The sequence below is a fragment of the Arachis duranensis genome, chromosome 3, assembly GCF_000817695.3.
Source record: "Arachis duranensis cultivar V14167 chromosome 3, aradu.V14167.gnm2.J7QH, whole genome shotgun sequence".
Lineage (NCBI taxonomy): Eukaryota > Viridiplantae > Streptophyta > Magnoliopsida > Fabales > Fabaceae > Arachis > Arachis duranensis.
The window spans coordinates 36867830-36886579 of record NC_029774.3 but is presented as its reverse complement, the minus strand read 5'-3'; the positions used below and the strand labels follow the sequence as shown (position 1 = coordinate 36886579).

The following is an 18750-nucleotide window of genomic DNA, read 5'->3' as shown; positions in this document are numbered from 1 at the left end:
TTCCCACCATAAGCCACATCAGTTTCAAAAGCCTTCTACCACTTGAAAAATTTAGAGTATATACCCATTTTGGTCCTCAAAGAATTTCAAATTGGACATTTTAGTCTCCAACTAAAATTAATTACTCAATTTGTCCCTAATAATTAACTCCGTCAGTCACTTAGGTCATTTATACCGTTAATTATAACGAAGGACAAAATAGTCCCTGACAACTCTAACAGGGGACAAAATGGTCCCTGATCTCCTTTATTCGGAAACGACACTATTCTCTCCCAATTTCCATCATATCTTGCATAACACTAACAGTCTAGCACTGTAACTTCAAACTACACAATGCACACTATAAATTTAATGTTCACAAGAAAAAAATTCTCACAGGTTGAGTTGCTAATGTGGTTTGTAATTTTAGAAAGATTGAATACTAGAGATAGATTATGTAAGTTTAAGATTGTACCAGAAGTGAAATCCTTTTGTGTCTTATGTAAGGATAGATTGGAGACGGTACATCACTTGTTTTTTTCATGTGATTGTATATGAAAGTTGTGGGGATCAATCTTGGTGGATTGGAGTGTGATTTGGTTTTGGCCAGGAACCACCAAAGAATGCTTTGAGGTATGGATGGATAGAAAGATAAGGAAAGATATGAAAAAAGTGTGGATGGTGTTATTTTTTTCTGTAATATGGTGCACATGGAAATGTAGAAATAACATTGTCTTTAATAATAGAGTGTTGGTATTAGAGAAGTTAAAGGAGGAAGTTGTAGAATGCACAAATCGATGGTGTCAAGATCGACAATATAGGAGTAATTGATGTACTTATGAGTGCAAATATCAAGTTTAAGGTGAATAAAAAGACATATGAAGTTGATCTTTGATGCATGATTTACTGATCTATGAAAAAGACCAATAATTTTGCAGAGTAAAAGTTGGAAGGAGAATGATCATGATTTGATATTGTATAACTGATCGCGTTCATCTTGAAGTGTCTTTGGAGGAGCAAAAATTATTATATTCTTTTGCTCCCTATTTGCTGTTTTTATGCTAGTTTTTATGTTTTCTTTATAATTATTGCTCTGTTTTTGTTACTGTTTTTTGGAACTATGCCCAATTTGTTTGGAATTGGGTGGAGATGTAATTATCTAAAAAAAGAGAAAAAATTCTCAACTTGTTTTCAACCAATTCATACTCAAGAAACTAATGCCCATGTCTCTCAATTAGTTGTCGTCTTCGATGGACCCATGAATCCAGACAGCAAGTCATTTGTTAAGGACCCATGAATCCAGACAGCAAGTCATTTGTTAAGACTTCAGAAAAGAAGGAATGAAGCTAAAGATTTAGGAAGTGTGTGGTTCATGACATGTTGAGGTAAGTGCGACACGTGTGACAATTAAACCATGGCTTAATTTTGGAGCTAAAGAGGAGGAAGGAAAAGATGGAAAAGAAGAATGTGAAGGTGAAGAAAGAGAGTATGAATGTTAGGGTTATGCGAGATATCATAAAAATTGGGGAAGAACAGTGTCGTTTTCGAATAAAGGGGTCAGAGATCATTTTGTCCCATGTTAGAATTTTTAGGGACTATTTTGTCCTCCGTTAGAGTTCACGGAGCCAAGGACCTAAGTGACTAACGAAATTAATTGTTAGGGACCAATCAAGTAATTACTTTTAGTTGGGGACTAAAATGTCTTGTTTGAAATTCTTTAAGAACCAAAATGGGTATATACTCAAAAAATTTATCATAGCATTTTAAAATCTTGGAACAAGAGAAGGTTTTTTACAAGCAAGGACTATAAGTTTTTTTTTTCTTCATGAGTTCAAAACATCATGCCATAGATACTTATTAAAATATGAAAAAAGGTAAGCATCCAAGAACCCAACTAGTTCACCATACTACAAAGTTTTGGTAAAATAGAGAAATCCTAACTGATAACAAATGCATTGAGGCATCAAATTAACAAGAATAACGTAACAAATTGCAGAGGATGAACCAAAAAATAAAAAGAATAAATTATTGAATTTAAATATTTAAAGTTTTATATTAAATTTTTAATAATTTTATTTTATATTTAATTAAATCGATTGAATTTTGGTTGACTCTAATTGAATTTTGAATTATTAAGCCAATCACTCTACCAGTTCAGGTTCGGTTCTCGCAACTTTGTTCAAGACTGTATCCCTTTTTAAATAAGGTTGGCAATATATACCCTATCCGCGGGTACCTAACCTGAACCAACCCGTTTGGATAGGGTTGTCTACCATACCCACTGCAGGTAAAGTAGGCTAGGGTGCAAATTTGTCTGCGGGTAGGGTAGGATACGGGTTTAGGGTATACCTTACCCTACCCTACCCACACTCTTAATATATTATATAATATATGTGTAAAAGTTATATATGTAGTGAAAAAAGTGAGTCTTGTATTCACAATCTTTTTCTTATAAAAACTTGAAATAATCACTAAACTAGTTGATGATCATATTATTTGTAATTTTATGTTGGATTTCTTTAAGATTTTATTATTTTTAATTTTAATTTGAATTTAGTTTTTTATTTTCTATTTTATTAATACGTATGAAATTTGGAATGATTGAATTTTATATTTATTTGAAAATTTTTTTCTACAGGTAGAATCGGGTTTAGAATTTTAAGATGCGGGTAGGGTTAGGGTTGAAAAATTTTCAACCCGCAGTTAGGATAAGATAGAATTTTAAGAAAGTTTTCAACCCGCAGATAGGATTAGGAAAGACTCTCCTATCCTACTCATTGCAGTCCTACTTTTAAATATGGTGAATGTTCCAATAAAAACATCTTTACATAAAGATGGTAACAATCTAACAATTTGCAATATGGTCTTCATTTGAATAAAACCTTGCAAATATTACACCAAAATTAAAACCATATCAAATTTTTTAAGCAAAAGTGAGTTCTTTCCAGAAAAAAATAACCTTGCATTGCTCGACAGTAAACAAATATGAGCCGTTGATTTGTGCAAGCAAACTTTGGGATTGAGAAGTTATAACAGTTAAAGAACAGATGTGCAGGTAGTTGGATAGTTTTGATGAGCGGCCAGTTGCAGCAACTCCTACTGTACTAATTAAATAAGTTCGCATCGATTTAATTAATTAATTAATTATGACATTCTGTGACGACGACGAGGCTCTAATTTTTGTTTACTCAGATTAGATTCGTCAACTCAAGACGTACGATTATTAATATTCATATTCATTTCTTGCACTTCCCCTTTGTCCTCTTTCCATTCGAGTTCCTGTACGTCTCCTCTCCTCCCTAACAGTAGCACCAATCACCAATTACAATGTAAGGGAGAGCTAGAGACAAAATGGGAGTTGGTTTTGCTTGAAATCTTTCCTTCATCTGGCTGCAATGAGTAGTAGTGGCAAGAGAAAGCTGATTCCGATGAACATAGAAGAGGCTGCACTCTTGTTGAGCCATGTGACTCAGCCTCGGATCCCATTCTTGCTTGCTTTACTGTTCCTCATTGCTTACTGGGTTTCTTGTTTCTCCAATTTGCTTCTCCTTGCACTTGCTCTTTGGACAACTATCCAAGTAACGACCCCTTCTCTCTCTTCCCTTTTCATTTTGGCTACTAAATTAATTAATTAACTAATTGATGATTTTTCTATTTCTAGTATCAGAGTTATCAACGCAAACTGCTTGAGGAGGACTTGAACAAGAAATGGCGCCGCATCATGCTCAACTCCTCGGTATACTATTTTCCAATTCCTTTTCTCTCCCTTTTGCATTCTCAATTTATCTCTACACAATTCACATGAATTCAACTTGCTGTTTACATAGCCCGTTACACCATTGGAACACTGTGAATGGTTGAATAAGTTCTTGACTCAAGTCTGGCCCAACTATTTTAATCCAAAGCTTTCAAGAAGGTTATCCGCTATAGTGGAGGTGACATTTCACTTACGTTCTACTATATTTTGGTTTTGTGTGCCAAATTGCCAAATTGCTTTAATTTGATTACATATAAGTTTTGATGTTAACTTTGATTTTTTTTTTTTTCTTGTCTCATGATCTAGAAGCGGTTAAAGCTCCGGAAACCAAGCCTTATAGTAAGTAAATTGTGCTTTTTTTTTTTTGTTAAAGAGTTTGTTTTTGTAGGAGAAAGTTGACCTGCGGGAGTTCTCACTAGGATCATGCCCTCCAAGTTTGGGTCTTCAAGGGGTGCGGTGGTCAACTTCTGGTGATCAGGTTTTTTGTTTCACAATTGTTTTTAGCCTGTTTCCACATACCCAACAATTTTGTAAAGTATTCTGTTGGTATTTGACAGCGGATCTTGAACATGGGTTTTGATTGGGACACTAGTGACATGAGTATTTTGATGCTTGCCAAACTTGCCAAGCCATTGATGGGAACTACCCGAATTATGATTAACAGTCTTCATATCAAGGGTGATGTATGTCAAATAGGATCTATATTTCTTTAAGATTCTAAGGCACTAAATTATATAAAATGAAACAACATATATGAAAACAAATAAGCAAGTTTGATTTTTGAAGCAAGTAATAACACTTATTACTACGAGAACTATAAAATACTTTGCCCGGATTTGAAGAAAATTCATTTCTAAACGCTTATGCCTTATGTTTGTAGCCACTAATTGTTAGTTAAATCATTTTTCATTACTAATCTAATCATTCACATTTTTATGCAGCTCCTCATTACACCAATTCTAGATGGAAAAGCCCTTCTGTATTCATTTTCATCAAAACCTGAGGTGAGAATTGGAATTGCGTTTGGAAGTGGTGGAACAGAGGTGCCTGGTGTTTCTTCTTGGCTGGTGCGTCTTGGAGAATTTATTTTTGAAAAAGCTTATGTTTATCATTTCTGGCATAATTCAATCCATTTTGAAATAATTAAATCAAGATGATTCTATATTCATTTTTGGCATAGTTCATTTCAATTTTCGCCGCAGGCTCAGACTTTGAATGTGCTATGTGAATTTAAGTCTCTTTCTTTAACCTTCTGTCTTACTTTCCTTCAATGGAGTACGATATTTCATTCCAATTGCACTTTTCCTTTTATACAGGAGAAACTTTTTACTGACACTTTGCTTAAAACTATGGTGGAACCTCGGCGCCGATGCTTCTCTTTGCCGGCAGTGAATTTAAGGAAAAGAGTTGTTGGAGGCATTATATATGTTACAGTGATTTCAGCAAACAAACTTTCTAGGAGTTGCTTTAAGGGAAGCCCATCTTTGAGGCAGCAAAATGGCTGCTTGGAAGAAAAATTGGATGACAAGGACCTGCAGACATTTGTGGAAGTAGAAGCAGAGGAATTGACAAGGAGGACAGGTGTGAGCCGAGGTTCAACACCAACATGGGATGCAACGTTTAATATGGTATTACATGATAGTACAGGAATTGTTCGCTTTAATCTTTATGAGTGCCTTCCCAGCAGTGTGAAGTATGACTACCTAGCAAGTTGTGAAATCAAGGTATTGTCATTGATGTTAATATATACAAGCAGAAAATTGTTTAATTTATCTCATTGCAGCAACTGCTTATCTATCTTTAAGCTTCACTGATGCTTTGTGTTTGAGAAGATGAGGCATGTTGAAGATGATTCAACAATAATGTGGGCAACTGGGCCAAACTCTGGTGTCATAGCAACACATACAAAAGATTGTGGAGATGAAATTGAAATGACTGTTCCATTTGAGGGGGCCAGCTCTGGAGAGGTACATTATCTATGGCTAGTAAATTAACAGCCACTTGCTTTGCTTTTTCTTTGTTGTGTAAAACGATAGTATTTCCAGGCAGGCTTTTTTGAAGTGGATACTTAACTTTGAAATTAGAATTGTAAAAGTAGTTATAGGAGATGTTAGAGAGAGTGGCATTTTTGGAATAGGAAAAGGACACCAAATGGGAGAGTACTCTTTATAATATGTATGTATAGATGTATAGACAAATGGGAGAATCCCCTTTAATAATATGTATAAATGTATGGATGTATAGATAATGAAATGATTGCTTCCTGCCTCTGTCTAACATTATTCTCTGATTAAAAATAAAAAGGAAAATAAAATTGAATGTGAATGAAATGTTTAACTCATCATACCTCTCATCCATTTTCAGTTGAAGGTGAGAATTGTAGTAAAAGAATGGCAATTTGCTGATGGTTCACATAGCTTGAACAGCCTCAGTACTAGCTCTCAGCCACCACTAAGTGAATCATCAAATCTGCAGTCAAAAACTGGAAGGAAACTTAGGATAACCGTTGTTGAAGCAAAAGATCTAGCTACAAAAGACAAATTTGGAAAAGTTGATACATATGTCAAACTGCAGTATGAAAAGGTGAGTGAAACTGATTGTTGAACTGTTGTAGAGATTGGAACAACACATGTTTCTCTATAGGATGCTTACTTGAAGTTGTCCTATAATGAATAATGATTCAAACTCTTGAAGCACACTTTCCCTTTCTTGTGTGCAATTTGTGGAAAGAGAACTTGTGCAAACAGAATATTTGTTTACTTGAGCATAATAGATGCAAATTGCAATGCCATTTGAAAATAACTCACTATCTGATTTGGTTGTTAATACTCTTTCAGACTATCCAGAAAACCATGAATGCTCAAACTCCGAATCCCATTTGGAATCAATCATTTGAATTTGATGAGACGGGTGGTGATGAATACCTAAATGTAAAGTGCTTTACTAATGAAGTTTTTGGAGATGAAAATACTGGTAGTGCTCATGTAAATTTGGAGGGACTAGTAGACAGCTCAGTCAAGGATGTGTGGATCCCTCTCGAAGGAGTGAGTTCTGGCGAGTTAAGACTTAAGATAGAAGTAGTTAAGGTGAATGACCAAGAAGGATCAAGGGTATGTGTCCTCAACAGGGGATGGGGAATAAAGCACAAAGCAATAACTTATTATAATATTATACTATCACTTCAGTTATTTTTACCCATGCCAAATTTTCATCTAAATTGATATTATGCATTGCTCCTTCGAAATGAACAGGATACAGCTTCGAGCTCACAAAAAGGTTGGATAGAACTAGTTGTGATTGAAGCAAGGGATCTTATTGCTGCTGATCTTAGAGGGACAAGTGATCCTTATGTGAGGGTAGACTATGGAAACTTGAAGAAAAGGACAAAGGTTAAGACCTAGAATCCTTAATTTGCAGTAACAACACTTGATAACACATGCTCATATTTCTACTAAATATTTGTGAAGTGTAATATCCAAGCCTTTCATTGTTTCATTCACGTGTTATGCCCCCTGTTCTTTCTTGCTCATGTCATTTTTCCATAGCATTTTTATGCTGATTTTATCTGACATTGTGTGGTAGGTTATTCCCAAGACTTTGAATCCTCAATGGAACCAGACCTTAGACTTCCTGGACGATGGCAGTCTCCTTGTACTGCGTGTTAAGGACCATAATGCATTACTGCCCACATCAAGCATCGGTGAATGTGTTGTGGAATATCAAAGGTTGCCTCCAAACCAGATGGTAGACAAGTGGATACCTCTCCAAGGGGTGAAAAGTGGCGAGATCCACATCCAAATTACAAGAAATGTCCCTGAGATGAAAATGAGACAAGTTGTGGATTCTGAACCTTCGTTAAGCACATTGCACCAAATTCCTACCCAGGTTAGATCTCTAGCATCATTTTAGCAATTCCATTCAGAAGCTGTCTCCTGTTTCCATTTTCCCTTAATAAACTGTTGAAATTGAATATGGTCAGATGAAAGAGATGATGATGAAGTTTCGATCGTTAATAGACGACGGGAATGTTGAAGGACTGTCTAGGATTTTGAGTGAGCTAGAAACTCTGGAGGACACTCAGGAAGGATATATAGCGCAGCTGGAGACACAGCAAATGATGCTTCTCAGCAAAATAAAGGAATTAGGACAGCAGATCATCAATTCTTCTCCATCCCTTCAGAACTAACTAAGTAGTCAAGTATATTGCTTCAATGAATCATCATAGATAGATTAATGTTGATGTGTACATGTGTATCAGAGTTCCGCCTTCTACTAACTATGGATTAAGACAATCTGCTGTATAACACTTACTCCGCCAATAAAATCTTATTAATGTAAAAGTTATTATTATTATTATTTTTGTTTTATTATATAGCACAGAAAATGAAAATGCACCAAAACATATGGCATTTCGGAACAGTACTGCTAAATTCTGTTTTACCTCATTCTTGTGCACCAAGTGCTCCGCATTCTTATCAACTGAGCACTCTGAGGCCTTTCTCTATCACCGCCAAATACCGAAGCCAAACGACTCTCCAAAGCTCTTCCTTGCCATTTTGCTTTAGGTAATGTTATTCTACCACGGTAAATGGTAATGTATTAAATTCATTGTCCTTTTACTTACATGAATCTTGTAAAGGTAGAAAGTGAAAAGAAGAGAATGATAGCGTTGGGATTCGAGGGTTCAGCCAACAAAATCGGAGTGGGTGTTGTCACACTTGACGGCACCATCCTCTCCAACCCACGCCACACATACATAACCCCTCCCGGTCAAGGCTTTCTCCCAAGAGAAACCGCTCAGCACCACCTTCACCACGTTCTTCCACTCGTCAGATCCACTTTAGAGACCGCCAACGTCACTCCCGATGACATCGACTGCATCTGCTACACCAAGGGCCCTGGAATGGGTGCTCCCCTTCAGGTTTCTGCTGTCGTCGTTCGCGTCCTCTCTCAGCTTTGGAAGAAGCCCATTGTTGCTGTCAACCACTGTGTCGCTCATATTGAGATGGGTAGGGTTGTCACCGGTGCCGTTGACCCTGTTGTGCTTTATGTTAGTGGCGGTAACACTCAGGTCATTGCATTCAGTGAGGGTCGTTACAGAATTTTTGGTGAGACCATTGATATTGCTGTTGGTAACTGCTTGGATCGCTTCGCTAGGGTTTTGACGCTTTCCAATGATCCCAGTCCTGGTTACAACATTGAGCAGGTTTTTTATGAATTTGTTGTTGGCAATTTTCCTTAATCATTTTGTTAGTTGAAAGTAGCAATTTTTACTTAAAGGCTAATGTAAACATGGAAATTTTATGAACTCAATGAGTCACATTTAAGAACTTTAATGTAGCAATCTTTGATTCAGATAAATATACAATATGCATAGAGGAGTACAAATGTAGTATTATAATTGTGCTTAACTGGGTTGTGATCTCATGGTTTAGAATTTAGGGTTTAGGATTTAGTGTTCTCATGGTATAATCTGTTCAACTTGCTTTATATGGTTTTCTTGCCTTTCAGCTTGCTAAGAAAGGAGAGAAATTTATAGACATTCCTTATGTTGTCAAAGGGATGGATGTATCTTTTAGTGGAATACTTAGTTACATCGAAACGACTGCAGTTGAAAAGCTGAAGAATAACGAGTGCACACCTGCAGACTTGTGCTACTCTCTGCAGGTATATTTGTTTGCTGCTTCCTTTCTCTCCGGTAAGCTGCTATCTTTATAAAATTATGAATTTGCGAGTTTGGATTTCTAAGAATGTTAACATTGCAGGAGACTCTGTTTGCTATGCTTGTGGAGATAACAGAGCGGGCTATGGCTCATTGTGACTCGAAAGATGTCCTTATAGTTGGTGGTGTGGGCTACAACGAGCGTTTGCAGGAGATGATGAGAACAATGTGCTCTGAACGGGGTGGGAGGCTGTTTGCCACCGATGACAGATATTGCATCGACAATGGTGCAATGATAGCTTATACTGGTCTCCTTGAATTTGCTTATGGTGCGTCGACACCACTAGAGGACTCTACTTCACCCAGCGGTTCCGAACAGATGAAGTGAAAGCAATCTGGCGAGAAGCAAACTCTACCAAATTGAATGGTCTTGCAGAGAAAAGCATTTGATTTGTTATTCTTCAGGTATTGTCTTATCATTCTGTGCTCAACTAAGTATCTGGGTGTAAAGCATAAACTGTATGGTCTCATCTAGTCCATAGTTGAGTTCAGGTAGAAAACTTTAGTACACGAGTGAATGATGAGTTAATTTGTCGAGTCCTACAACACTTCATTCTCTTGAATTGTTGCATAATAATAAGATAAAAATAATTTAAACTACGTTAGCGTTAAACCAATGGGGATAATATTGGCAATTACGACTGAATTTAGTAAAACTAATGAGATCGAACTGTAGCTTGCTTTTTATTATCTGTCTTGTTACTTTTTTGTTTTCTGCTAAAGAAACACCGAAAAACTAATAATAGAGTTGAAATATATTTTTCTTGCAGGTCTGAGTCTGATTGCCTTCAAGCTCAAGTTTATACATTAGGACCTTGTAATTTATTAGGACGGTAAATTATATATGAAACTCTTCATTTTTATTTAATATTCTGTTATCAGTGGAGAGTGGTGCAGTGATGGCACTGATCCAAGATGTAGGAGATGGTTCATTACCAATGTCAATTGGGGCATCACTTTAAACAGTATTGGTTATAGTTTTTTCATGTTACATATTGTCTAAGGTAGTCAACTTAGGTTATGTATTGAGTTAGTAGTTTAAGGTTGTATCATTTTTTTTGACAGAAGTTTAAGGTTGTATCTGCATTACCCTATTGTTGTAAACTGAAAACCTGAGTAATTGTGAACCATGGCATGTGCTATTCCATTTAAAAACCATCTTCAGAAGTAACGCTTAGATATTGCTCGAAATACACTGAAAATTTCATGTAGATGGCTTTTTTTTATAGTTTTATTCTTCCGAGATCCATGCACGAAGTATTGTCAACTTTGCAAGGAACAGAAGAACGTAGGATAATATACAAAGGTTTTGTTAGCATCCAATGTGAAAAAAACGAATGCACTTCACTGATGTAAATTACTCAATGCCCGTTGTCAATTTTTATAAGCATCTTTCAAAAGCGCATATGCTGTGGCGGTAACTAAAATTAGAATCTCCAGGTGGAGACAAATCAATTCACATTTCACATTCCTTACTTTTACCATTGGCAACCTAGTTACTCAGTAATACTTGGTTTGCTAAAAATCTAAAATAAAGAGAAACAAATTGTATAACATCTTTAATTATCCATTACTTATAGCCAAAAAATAAAAATGGGGCAACGAACACCTTATTAATTGCTGACGTTAAAAACAAGACTTTTTTGAATAAAAACAAAAAAAACAAAAAAAAAAGGCTTTTAGACCACGCGAATAAGTATGTGTTCCTTCCCACATGCTTGTTAGTTCTGTGCTATTGTTAAATCACTTGTGAAGACTCTTGAGGGCATGATTAGTTTGTTACTCTGGCATACTTTTGTCTTCTGAAACTTAACGCTAGTTGTGTGATTCTTTGAAGGAAAATATGTCAACGGCAACACTCTTGTAGCTGATGGAGGACTTTGGCTGAGCTGGCCTCGTCATCTGCCAAAAGAGGCGGTGAAGCAGGTCTCTCGAGCAGTGGAAAAGAGGTCCAGAAATGCACCAGTTGGTGTTCCAGAGAGCAAGCTATGATGTGTAATGTAATATTAAAGAGGATATGATCTCTATTACATTTAATCATTTATATATAATATACCCCTACAGTTTTGTTTTTTTTAACAAATTAGTTCCTAAAGAAAAAATCACTTTCAAAGATGAATTTATCCAATCTGAAATCTATTTTCAAAAGCTAAACTACTCTCTCTATTTCAAAATAAATATCTCACTTTAAATAATAAATCAGTATTTTTGGATATGATTATTTTTGCATATACTTTAGATTGATTTTTTTATGTATCCAAAATAAAACATAAAAGTGGTATTTTATTTTGCAATGAAAGAAATAATTAATTAAAATTACTAAATTGATCATGTAATCAAATTTTTAAGTACGCATTAGAAAACTTTAGACGGAGTATTTAAATTTTTTTAGTTTTCAATTCATTACGTTCATATTTATTCACTTTTTACTAGCCAAACCATCAAATAATGATTTTTTTTAAATGATACCCATAATTAAAATATAGACAAATGACTAAAATAAATTATTCGAAAATAAAATTTACTCGAATACAACTTTTGCATATTGCATATGCAAATATAATTTTTAACTAACCTATATAAATCGTGAGAGGGGTCTCAGAGATGCCAAATGAACATAAATCGTTATACCACTCCAGTGGTGTATGTTGATATTCGAAATGGCTAGAAACTGCGGCAGGGGGCTCATGGTTTCTATGTATTTGCTCTAATGTGCATAAACTGCGACAGGGATTCAGCAGTTTATACTTGCACCAAAAACACCTATGTATACCAACCAGGAGGAAGTCGTGTGATGGTAGAGGATCATTTTCATACCTTTACAAATGAATAGTGAGGAGAGTTTTTTGGTTATAGTTCATTATTTTGGAAAAATAATAATAAAAAAAGCAAAAAACACAGTATTAAATTCATTGATAAAGAAATTGTGAGTGTTTTTATCCAGTCAACAAATATTTTGTCAGAGCTAAAGACGAGTATATTGCAAAAAACAGGATTGTATGGGGCCAAGTAGGTGAAGAAGGTGTTGTATAAGATTTCGATTGTAGTTGTGTCAATTAATTGTGGAATCTGATGCTGTTACTATTGCTATTGCTATTGTGAGAATCAAAGTGATCGGAACTTTGCCATGATTGGTCGATGTGAATTTTTCTTTCCCAGTCACAGAATTAGAACAGAATACTTAGTCAGTGCTTGGTTGATTGGCTTTACTCTGATTGTATTTGATGATAAATTTTAGATTGATAACTTTTAGATTTTAAATTTACACTGCCTATGATACTGATTCACTGTTCCTTCAACACTTTTTGTTGTTGTTAATAATTGTGATGAGCTTTTTTAAAATTGGGTTGAAAACTGTTAATCTTTTTTCATTGTTCTTATTAAAAAATTTGTAATTGGTGATCTTTTTATTTATTATATGCTTCATATTTTTAATTTTACTCTTCTTCTAGACTTTAAAATCAGTTTATGATAACTGTGATGCAATTATTTAGTTGGATAGCTGATGTAACTATTGAGTTTAAGAGATTGAATTTTTCTATTCTCATTATTAGTAAGACAGGGATAGTTTTTCACTACTTTGGCACATTTATTTCTAGGTTTGCTGTGAAATTCAGTACTGTGTGGTAATTAACAGTGGTCACTCTTGTTGTAGTTTCTTTGATAGCTATTATTGGAGTCATTCACACAACCACTTTGGCTAAGCTCTTTGCTAAAAGCCAAGAAGTTCTTTCTTTGTTAAAAACCATTTTTGTTTAGTATGTAGTTATTTGTTAAAAAATTTTAAATTGAAGTTATACATATTAATATTAATTAAAGGCCATATGATATGGTATGGCATGTTATGTGACACTAATTAATTGAAGAAATTGTGTATAGGACCGATTTTGCTAGTTAAAAATGATGTTAAGAGTTTGAAGCTAAAATGGTTGAGGCAGAAAATAGGACTAGTGAGTCAAGAATCAGCTTTGTTTGCGACAACAATTAGAGAACATAATTTTAGGAAGATCTGATGTTGACCAAGTTGAGATTGAATAAGTTGCAAGACTAGCCAATATTCATTCTTTTATTATCAAACTTCTAGAGAGTTATGAGACATAGGTTAGCCAATATAGAGTTTCAATTTCTATTCCGATTCATTAGAATTAGAATTGTTTAATTTTTTGTATCATTGAAAATCTAGAGGATAACTTGTAATTCTATGTTTAATTTTAGTTTTATTACTATATTTTGATAAGATAATATGACTTCAGTTCATGATATTTTTAAATTTGAATGATATTTTAAGATTTATGTTAAACTATAATTATATTTCAAGATGTTTATTTATAATTTATTTATTATTTTACTTTAAAATGGTTTTTCCAGTTGAGCCATAATTAAATCAATTGTGATGGTTCTGAAAGAACTTGAGAAAGGGGGTTGAATCACGTTTGCACAAAATTAGCTTTTCAAGCTCTTTCGCAGAAGCAGAAATTGCAAGAGATTTTTTCGTTTTGTCTCATGTGCAGAATAAAAAAAGAGAAGGGAAGAAGAGAAAGAGGCCAGCATGTATCCTGGTTCGATTTCTAAGTGCCATGAAACCTACATCCAGTCTCCACCACAATCATGGTGAAATTTTCACTATAATCAACAGACTATAATCACCAATACTATTGAATTATAACCTAATTCAACTAGTATCTACCACTAAGCTTTCTTCACCAAAGCTCAGCTTCCCAAGTGCTGTCCCAACTTGGAAAGCGAACCTAGTCAGATTCAGAAACACCAAGTGCTATTCCAACTTGGCAAGGAAAATCCGCAGATTCAATTTACCACCAAGTGCTATCCCAACTTGGCAAGGGAAACTAAACCTTAGTTCACAGAAACCAAATTACACAGAAAGAATTCATCTGGCTTTTTCATGCATCTTTCTTGCCTCTTCTCTCATGACTTTTTCAACTCACATATTTAGCCTTTTCTCAATACAAAAGATGACACAAGACAACTATAACAATGAAAAAAAAAATGAAGTACTAGTAGAAGAAAAAGAATTCAGCTCGGTTGAGAGAATATGATGCTCTAAATTTTTGCTCTCTTTTTCTTGCCTTCAAATGTTAGAATGAGGTCTCCTTTATATCTTCAGCTTGCTATCCAATTTTCCTCTTTCATTTCCTTGTCCCAGCTATCCGTTGGAGCTGTCTCAGCTGGCATGTAGTCCTTGCTCCATGCTGCTCCACTGCCACTGCTTGTCGAGGAACCATTCCACCATCTCTGCTGTCCTTGGATTTGCTTTCTCCCCTGGCATGCTCTTTTTTCTCCCTCTGCTCCATTATCTCTGCTACTTCTTCTCTTTGCAAGTTTGTGTTTTACTCACCCACAATCTGAATGTTGCTTTGCTGATATCCTTGTATTAGTGGAGATGTCTTGGTGTCTTATTTCTATGCTAGAGCCACAGCTGTCCCATGATATTGACAGATGTCCTCTTTTTTTCTTTCTTTTTGTTCTCAATTTGTGTTCGGTGCTCTCTCTCTTGACTCATATAATAATCTGTTGCTCTTTGGAAAATAATGGGCTCATGTTGTGTATCACTTGAAGTGGCTGATGCACCATGAAATTAGATATTTTGGGCCTGCATCACTAGCACCCACATTAGATAATATTGGGCTTTTAACCCAACCAATGTTTGTCGTCATTTGTTTGCCCAATCATCAAACTAAGCTCAACAATCTCCCCCTTGATGACAAACATGATAAAAGAGGATAATTGAAGTTAAAAATTAATTTGAATGAGTTGAGAGCACTTCCCTTTGATGCCATTCAGAGTGTGTGTTGCTCCCCCTCAATGTTAGCATTTATCCCCCTTAATCATGACTTACATCTTCAAGTGGATAAAATTTAAAACAGTCAAAAATAATTTCCACAGCAATATATCATAGTAACAATAACACCAAGCACTGAGCAATTTAGATAACAATAACACAAAGTACAGAGCAATTAAAGTTAAGCACAATAATAGATATTAAGCATTATTGTCTATAACCTAAGCCAATGCTAATATGCTATCTTTTCTTTTATTTTCTTTTCTCCCCCTTTTGTCATCAAGGAGGGAAAATTAAGAAATCTGCACAAGAGTGTTAGGTTCAGAGCAGTAGTAGCCATAAGTGGTAATCAAAATAAACTAAGTAAATTGTTTACAACTATCCAACACAGGCAAAATAAAGTTTCGGAGGATGCGAAATGTGGCCTTTGGTCTTCTTGATAGCAGATTCAGCCATTCCTTCTTAGCCCCAAAGATAATAAGAAGATCATACAAGGTCACAAACTCTTGAAACACATCTTTACAATTCCAGTTGTAGTTCTGATCTTGGAAGAATTAGATTTAGGAACCAATATAGTAGAACATTGGTCAAATGGAAAGAGTCGGATAAAAGAGTAGAGAGAAATGTGTGTGAAACAGTGCATAAAGTGGTGATTTGATATAATTCTAAAGTAGTGCAATAGTCTCACCTTGAAATTGAGTTGAAAAATAAAAATTTTAAAAAACATTGAATTTTACCTCTGTAACCAAATGAACCTTGTTTTCAAAAAATGAAAAAATTAATATTGAAAACAAAAATATAAGTCCAAGTTAAAATGAAAAACAATTTTTTTTAAATCCAAATCCAAAATAGGCCCAACACTTTTAGACATAAGTGGCCCATCTAAGAGTAGACAAGTAAACATCCTAGGCCCACCAAATCTGATAAGCCTCCAACGAGTCTAAATAGCAACAAATCAAATTAATGAAGCTACTCATCATCTGCCCAAAATAGTCTCATCTCGACTTATGAGACAAAACGCTTGAACCAGAATGTCAGAAGGATTAAGAAAAATTAGATGAATCAAGAATGCCCAGAGCAGTTCGTAATTTGCTGAACCTCTCTTCTATCAATGGTTTAGTAAAAATATCAGATAGTTGATCTTCAGATTTAACAAACTGAATATCTAAATTTTCATTTTGCACATGTTCTCTTATAGAATGAAATCTAACTTCTATGTGCTTTGTTATAAAGTGCAAAACAAGGTTTTTGAAAATATTTATAGCACTCATATTGTCACAAAACAATAGAATGTTAGATACTTTCAGTTTATAATCAGCTAACTGAGTTTTTAACCATAGTAGTTGAGAACAACAAGATAAGGCTGTAATGTACTCAGCTTCGGCAGTAGAGAGTGCTACTGTTGTTTGCTTTTTGCTTGACCAAACAATGAGTGATTTTCTAAGGAAGTAACACATGCCACTTATGCTTCTTCTATCAATTCTGTCCCCAACAAAATCTGCATCACAAAAATCCACTAATTGAAAGGAATCAGTCTTTGGAAACCATAAACCATATCAGTGGTACCAAGCATGTATCGGATGATCCTCTTGACAGCTGAAAAAAGTGATTCCTTAGGCTTTGATTGAAATATTGAGGATACTCCAACACTTTGGATGATATCAAGCCTTGAGGAGGCTAGATACATCAAAGAGCCAATGATCCCTCTATAGCGCATCTCATCAACATCTCTAGCATGTTCATCTTTGTCAAGCTTGATATTTGGATGCATGGGAGTTCCCATTGGCTTGGCACTTTTTAGCCCGAATTTCTTAACAAGTTCCTTTGCATATTTTTCTTGATGAATGAATATGCCTTCTGCAGTTTGCTTTATTTGCAAGCCTAGAAAGAAGTTGAGCTCTCCCATCATGCTCATATCAAATTCACTAGTCATAAGCTTAGCAAAATCTACACACAAATCCTCATTAGCCGAACCAAAGATAATATAATCAACATAAACTTGCACAATAATGAAATGATCATTATAATTCTTAATAAATAAAGTGGTGTCAATGGCTCCTCTTTGAAAATTTTTTTCAATAAAAATGAGCTAAGCCTCTCATACCAAGCTCTAGGAGCTTGTCTTAAACCATATATGGCTTTAGCTAGTTTGAAAACATGGTTAGAAAAAATTTTGTTTTCAAACCCAAATGGTTGAGCCACATAAATCTCTCTATCTATTATGCCATTGAGGAAAGCACACTTTACGTCTATTTGGAATAGCTTGAAGCCACAATGAGCTGCATATGCAAGGAGCAATCTGATGGCTTCCATTCAAGCTACAGGTGCAAAGGATTCATCGAAATCAATCCATTCCTCTTGATCATAGCCTTGAGCAACCAATCTTGCTTTGTTTCGGATAATGGTTCCATCTTCACCCAATTTATTTCTGAAAATCCATTTAGTGCCAGTGACTTTCTTTTCATTGAGTGAGGCACTAATCTCCAGACCTGGTTTTTCTCAAACTTCTGCAATTCCTCCTCCATAGCTAATACCCAAGGTAGATCAGCAAGAGCTTCTTGGATATTTTGAAGTTCAATCTTTGATATAAGAGCTAAGTTAGTGGATTCAGCTCTTTTCAAAGATGATCTAGTTGATATTCCTTTGGAGGGATCACCAATTATGAATTTCTCTGGATAGTTTTTTAGAAAATTTCATTCCCTGGGCCTTTTGGTTTGAGTTGAGGATTCAGGTTCCTCTTGATCAACAATGGCCTCTGCATCAGTGTTTTCTGCTGCGATAGGAGATAATTCCAAATTGTCCCCTGCAAAATTGGAATTTTCGCTGCTAACAAGTACAACTTCATAAGAACTTGGATTTTGAGGAATTGACTCAGTATTCTTGGGTAATTCAGCTTCAAAACATGGACTATCATCAATGCAAACACTAGGAACATTGTTAGACTCACAGAATGTGACATGCATGGTTTTTTTAACAGTTTGTTGTATACTCTATAAGTCTTGCTATGAGTGGAATAATGGTGGACAAAATTGTGATCAACAATAATGGCTCTTTGGCATGTGCCAAAAAGACTAACTCAACACTTTCTTTCCACAACTCCGTTCAACTTAACCAGCAAGTGTACTGGGTCATCCAAGTAATACCTTACGTGAGTAAGGGTCGATCCCACAGAGATTGTTGGTATGAAGCAAGCTATGGTCACCTTGTAAATCTCAGTTAGGCAGATTAAACAGTTTTGGGTTTCGAAAATTAATAATAAAAAGAAAATAAAATAAGATAGAAATATTTATGTAAATTAATGGTGGGAATTTCAGATAAGTGTGTGAAGATGCTGTGCTCCTCTCGTATCTCTATTTTCTTATTACATTCATCCAATCCTTCCTACTCCTTTCCATGGCAAGCTGTATGTAGGGCATCACCGTTGTCAATGGCTACATCCCATCCTCTCAGTGAAAACGTTCCTATGCTCTGTCACAGCACGGCTAATCATCT

The 18750-nt window shown here is 35.2% G+C and overlaps 3 protein-coding genes across 5 annotated transcripts; 2 read left to right on the top strand and 1 right to left on the bottom strand.

The window, feature by feature from the left end:
* Nucleotides 1-3079: 3079 nt before the first annotated feature.
* LOC107478762 (synaptotagmin-4) lies at nt 3080-8076 on the top strand. Of its 2 annotated transcripts, XM_016098891.3 has the most exons (14): nt 3082-3557; nt 3641-3715; nt 3807-3914; nt 4043-4075; nt 4125-4214; nt 4294-4419; nt 4678-4803; nt 5053-5460; nt 5569-5703; nt 6101-6319; nt 6574-6846; nt 6988-7125; nt 7319-7621; nt 7716-8076. In XM_016098891.3, exons 1-14 carry the CDS (start codon nt 3375-3377, stop codon nt 7920-7922), a joined length of 2424 nt encoding a protein of 807 aa, XP_015954377.1. In that variant the 5' UTR covers nt 3082-3374; the 3' UTR covers nt 7923-8076. The 2 variants fall into 2 exon arrangements, with proteins under 2 accessions (XP_052115209.1, XP_015954377.1); XM_052259249.1 differs by lacking the exon at nt 6574-6846 and having other exon boundaries at nt 3080-3557.
* Nucleotides 8077-8225: 149 nt separating this feature from the next.
* LOC107478789 (uncharacterized) lies at nt 8226-10666 on the top strand. 2 transcript variants are annotated; one of them, XM_016098918.3, is made up of 5 exons: nt 8226-8942; nt 9248-9403; nt 9502-9863; nt 10229-10501; nt 10533-10666. In XM_016098918.3, the coding sequence occupies exons 1-3, from the start codon at nt 8361-8363 to the stop codon at nt 9784-9786; spliced, it is 1023 nt and encodes a 340-aa protein (XP_015954404.2). In that variant the 5' UTR covers nt 8226-8360; the 3' UTR covers nt 9787-9863; nt 10229-10501; nt 10533-10666. The 2 variants fall into 2 exon arrangements, with proteins under 2 accessions (XP_015954404.2, XP_052115210.1); XM_052259250.1 differs by having other exon boundaries at nt 10229-10615.
* Nucleotides 10667-16774: 6108 nt separating this feature from the next.
* Nucleotides 16775-17191, bottom strand: LOC107478779 (uncharacterized mitochondrial protein AtMg00810-like). Its single transcript, XM_016098908.1, has one exon. The coding sequence runs from the start codon at nt 17189-17191 to the stop codon at nt 16775-16777; it is 417 nt and encodes a 138-aa protein (XP_015954394.1).
* Between the last annotated feature and the right edge of the window lie 1559 nt (nt 17192-18750).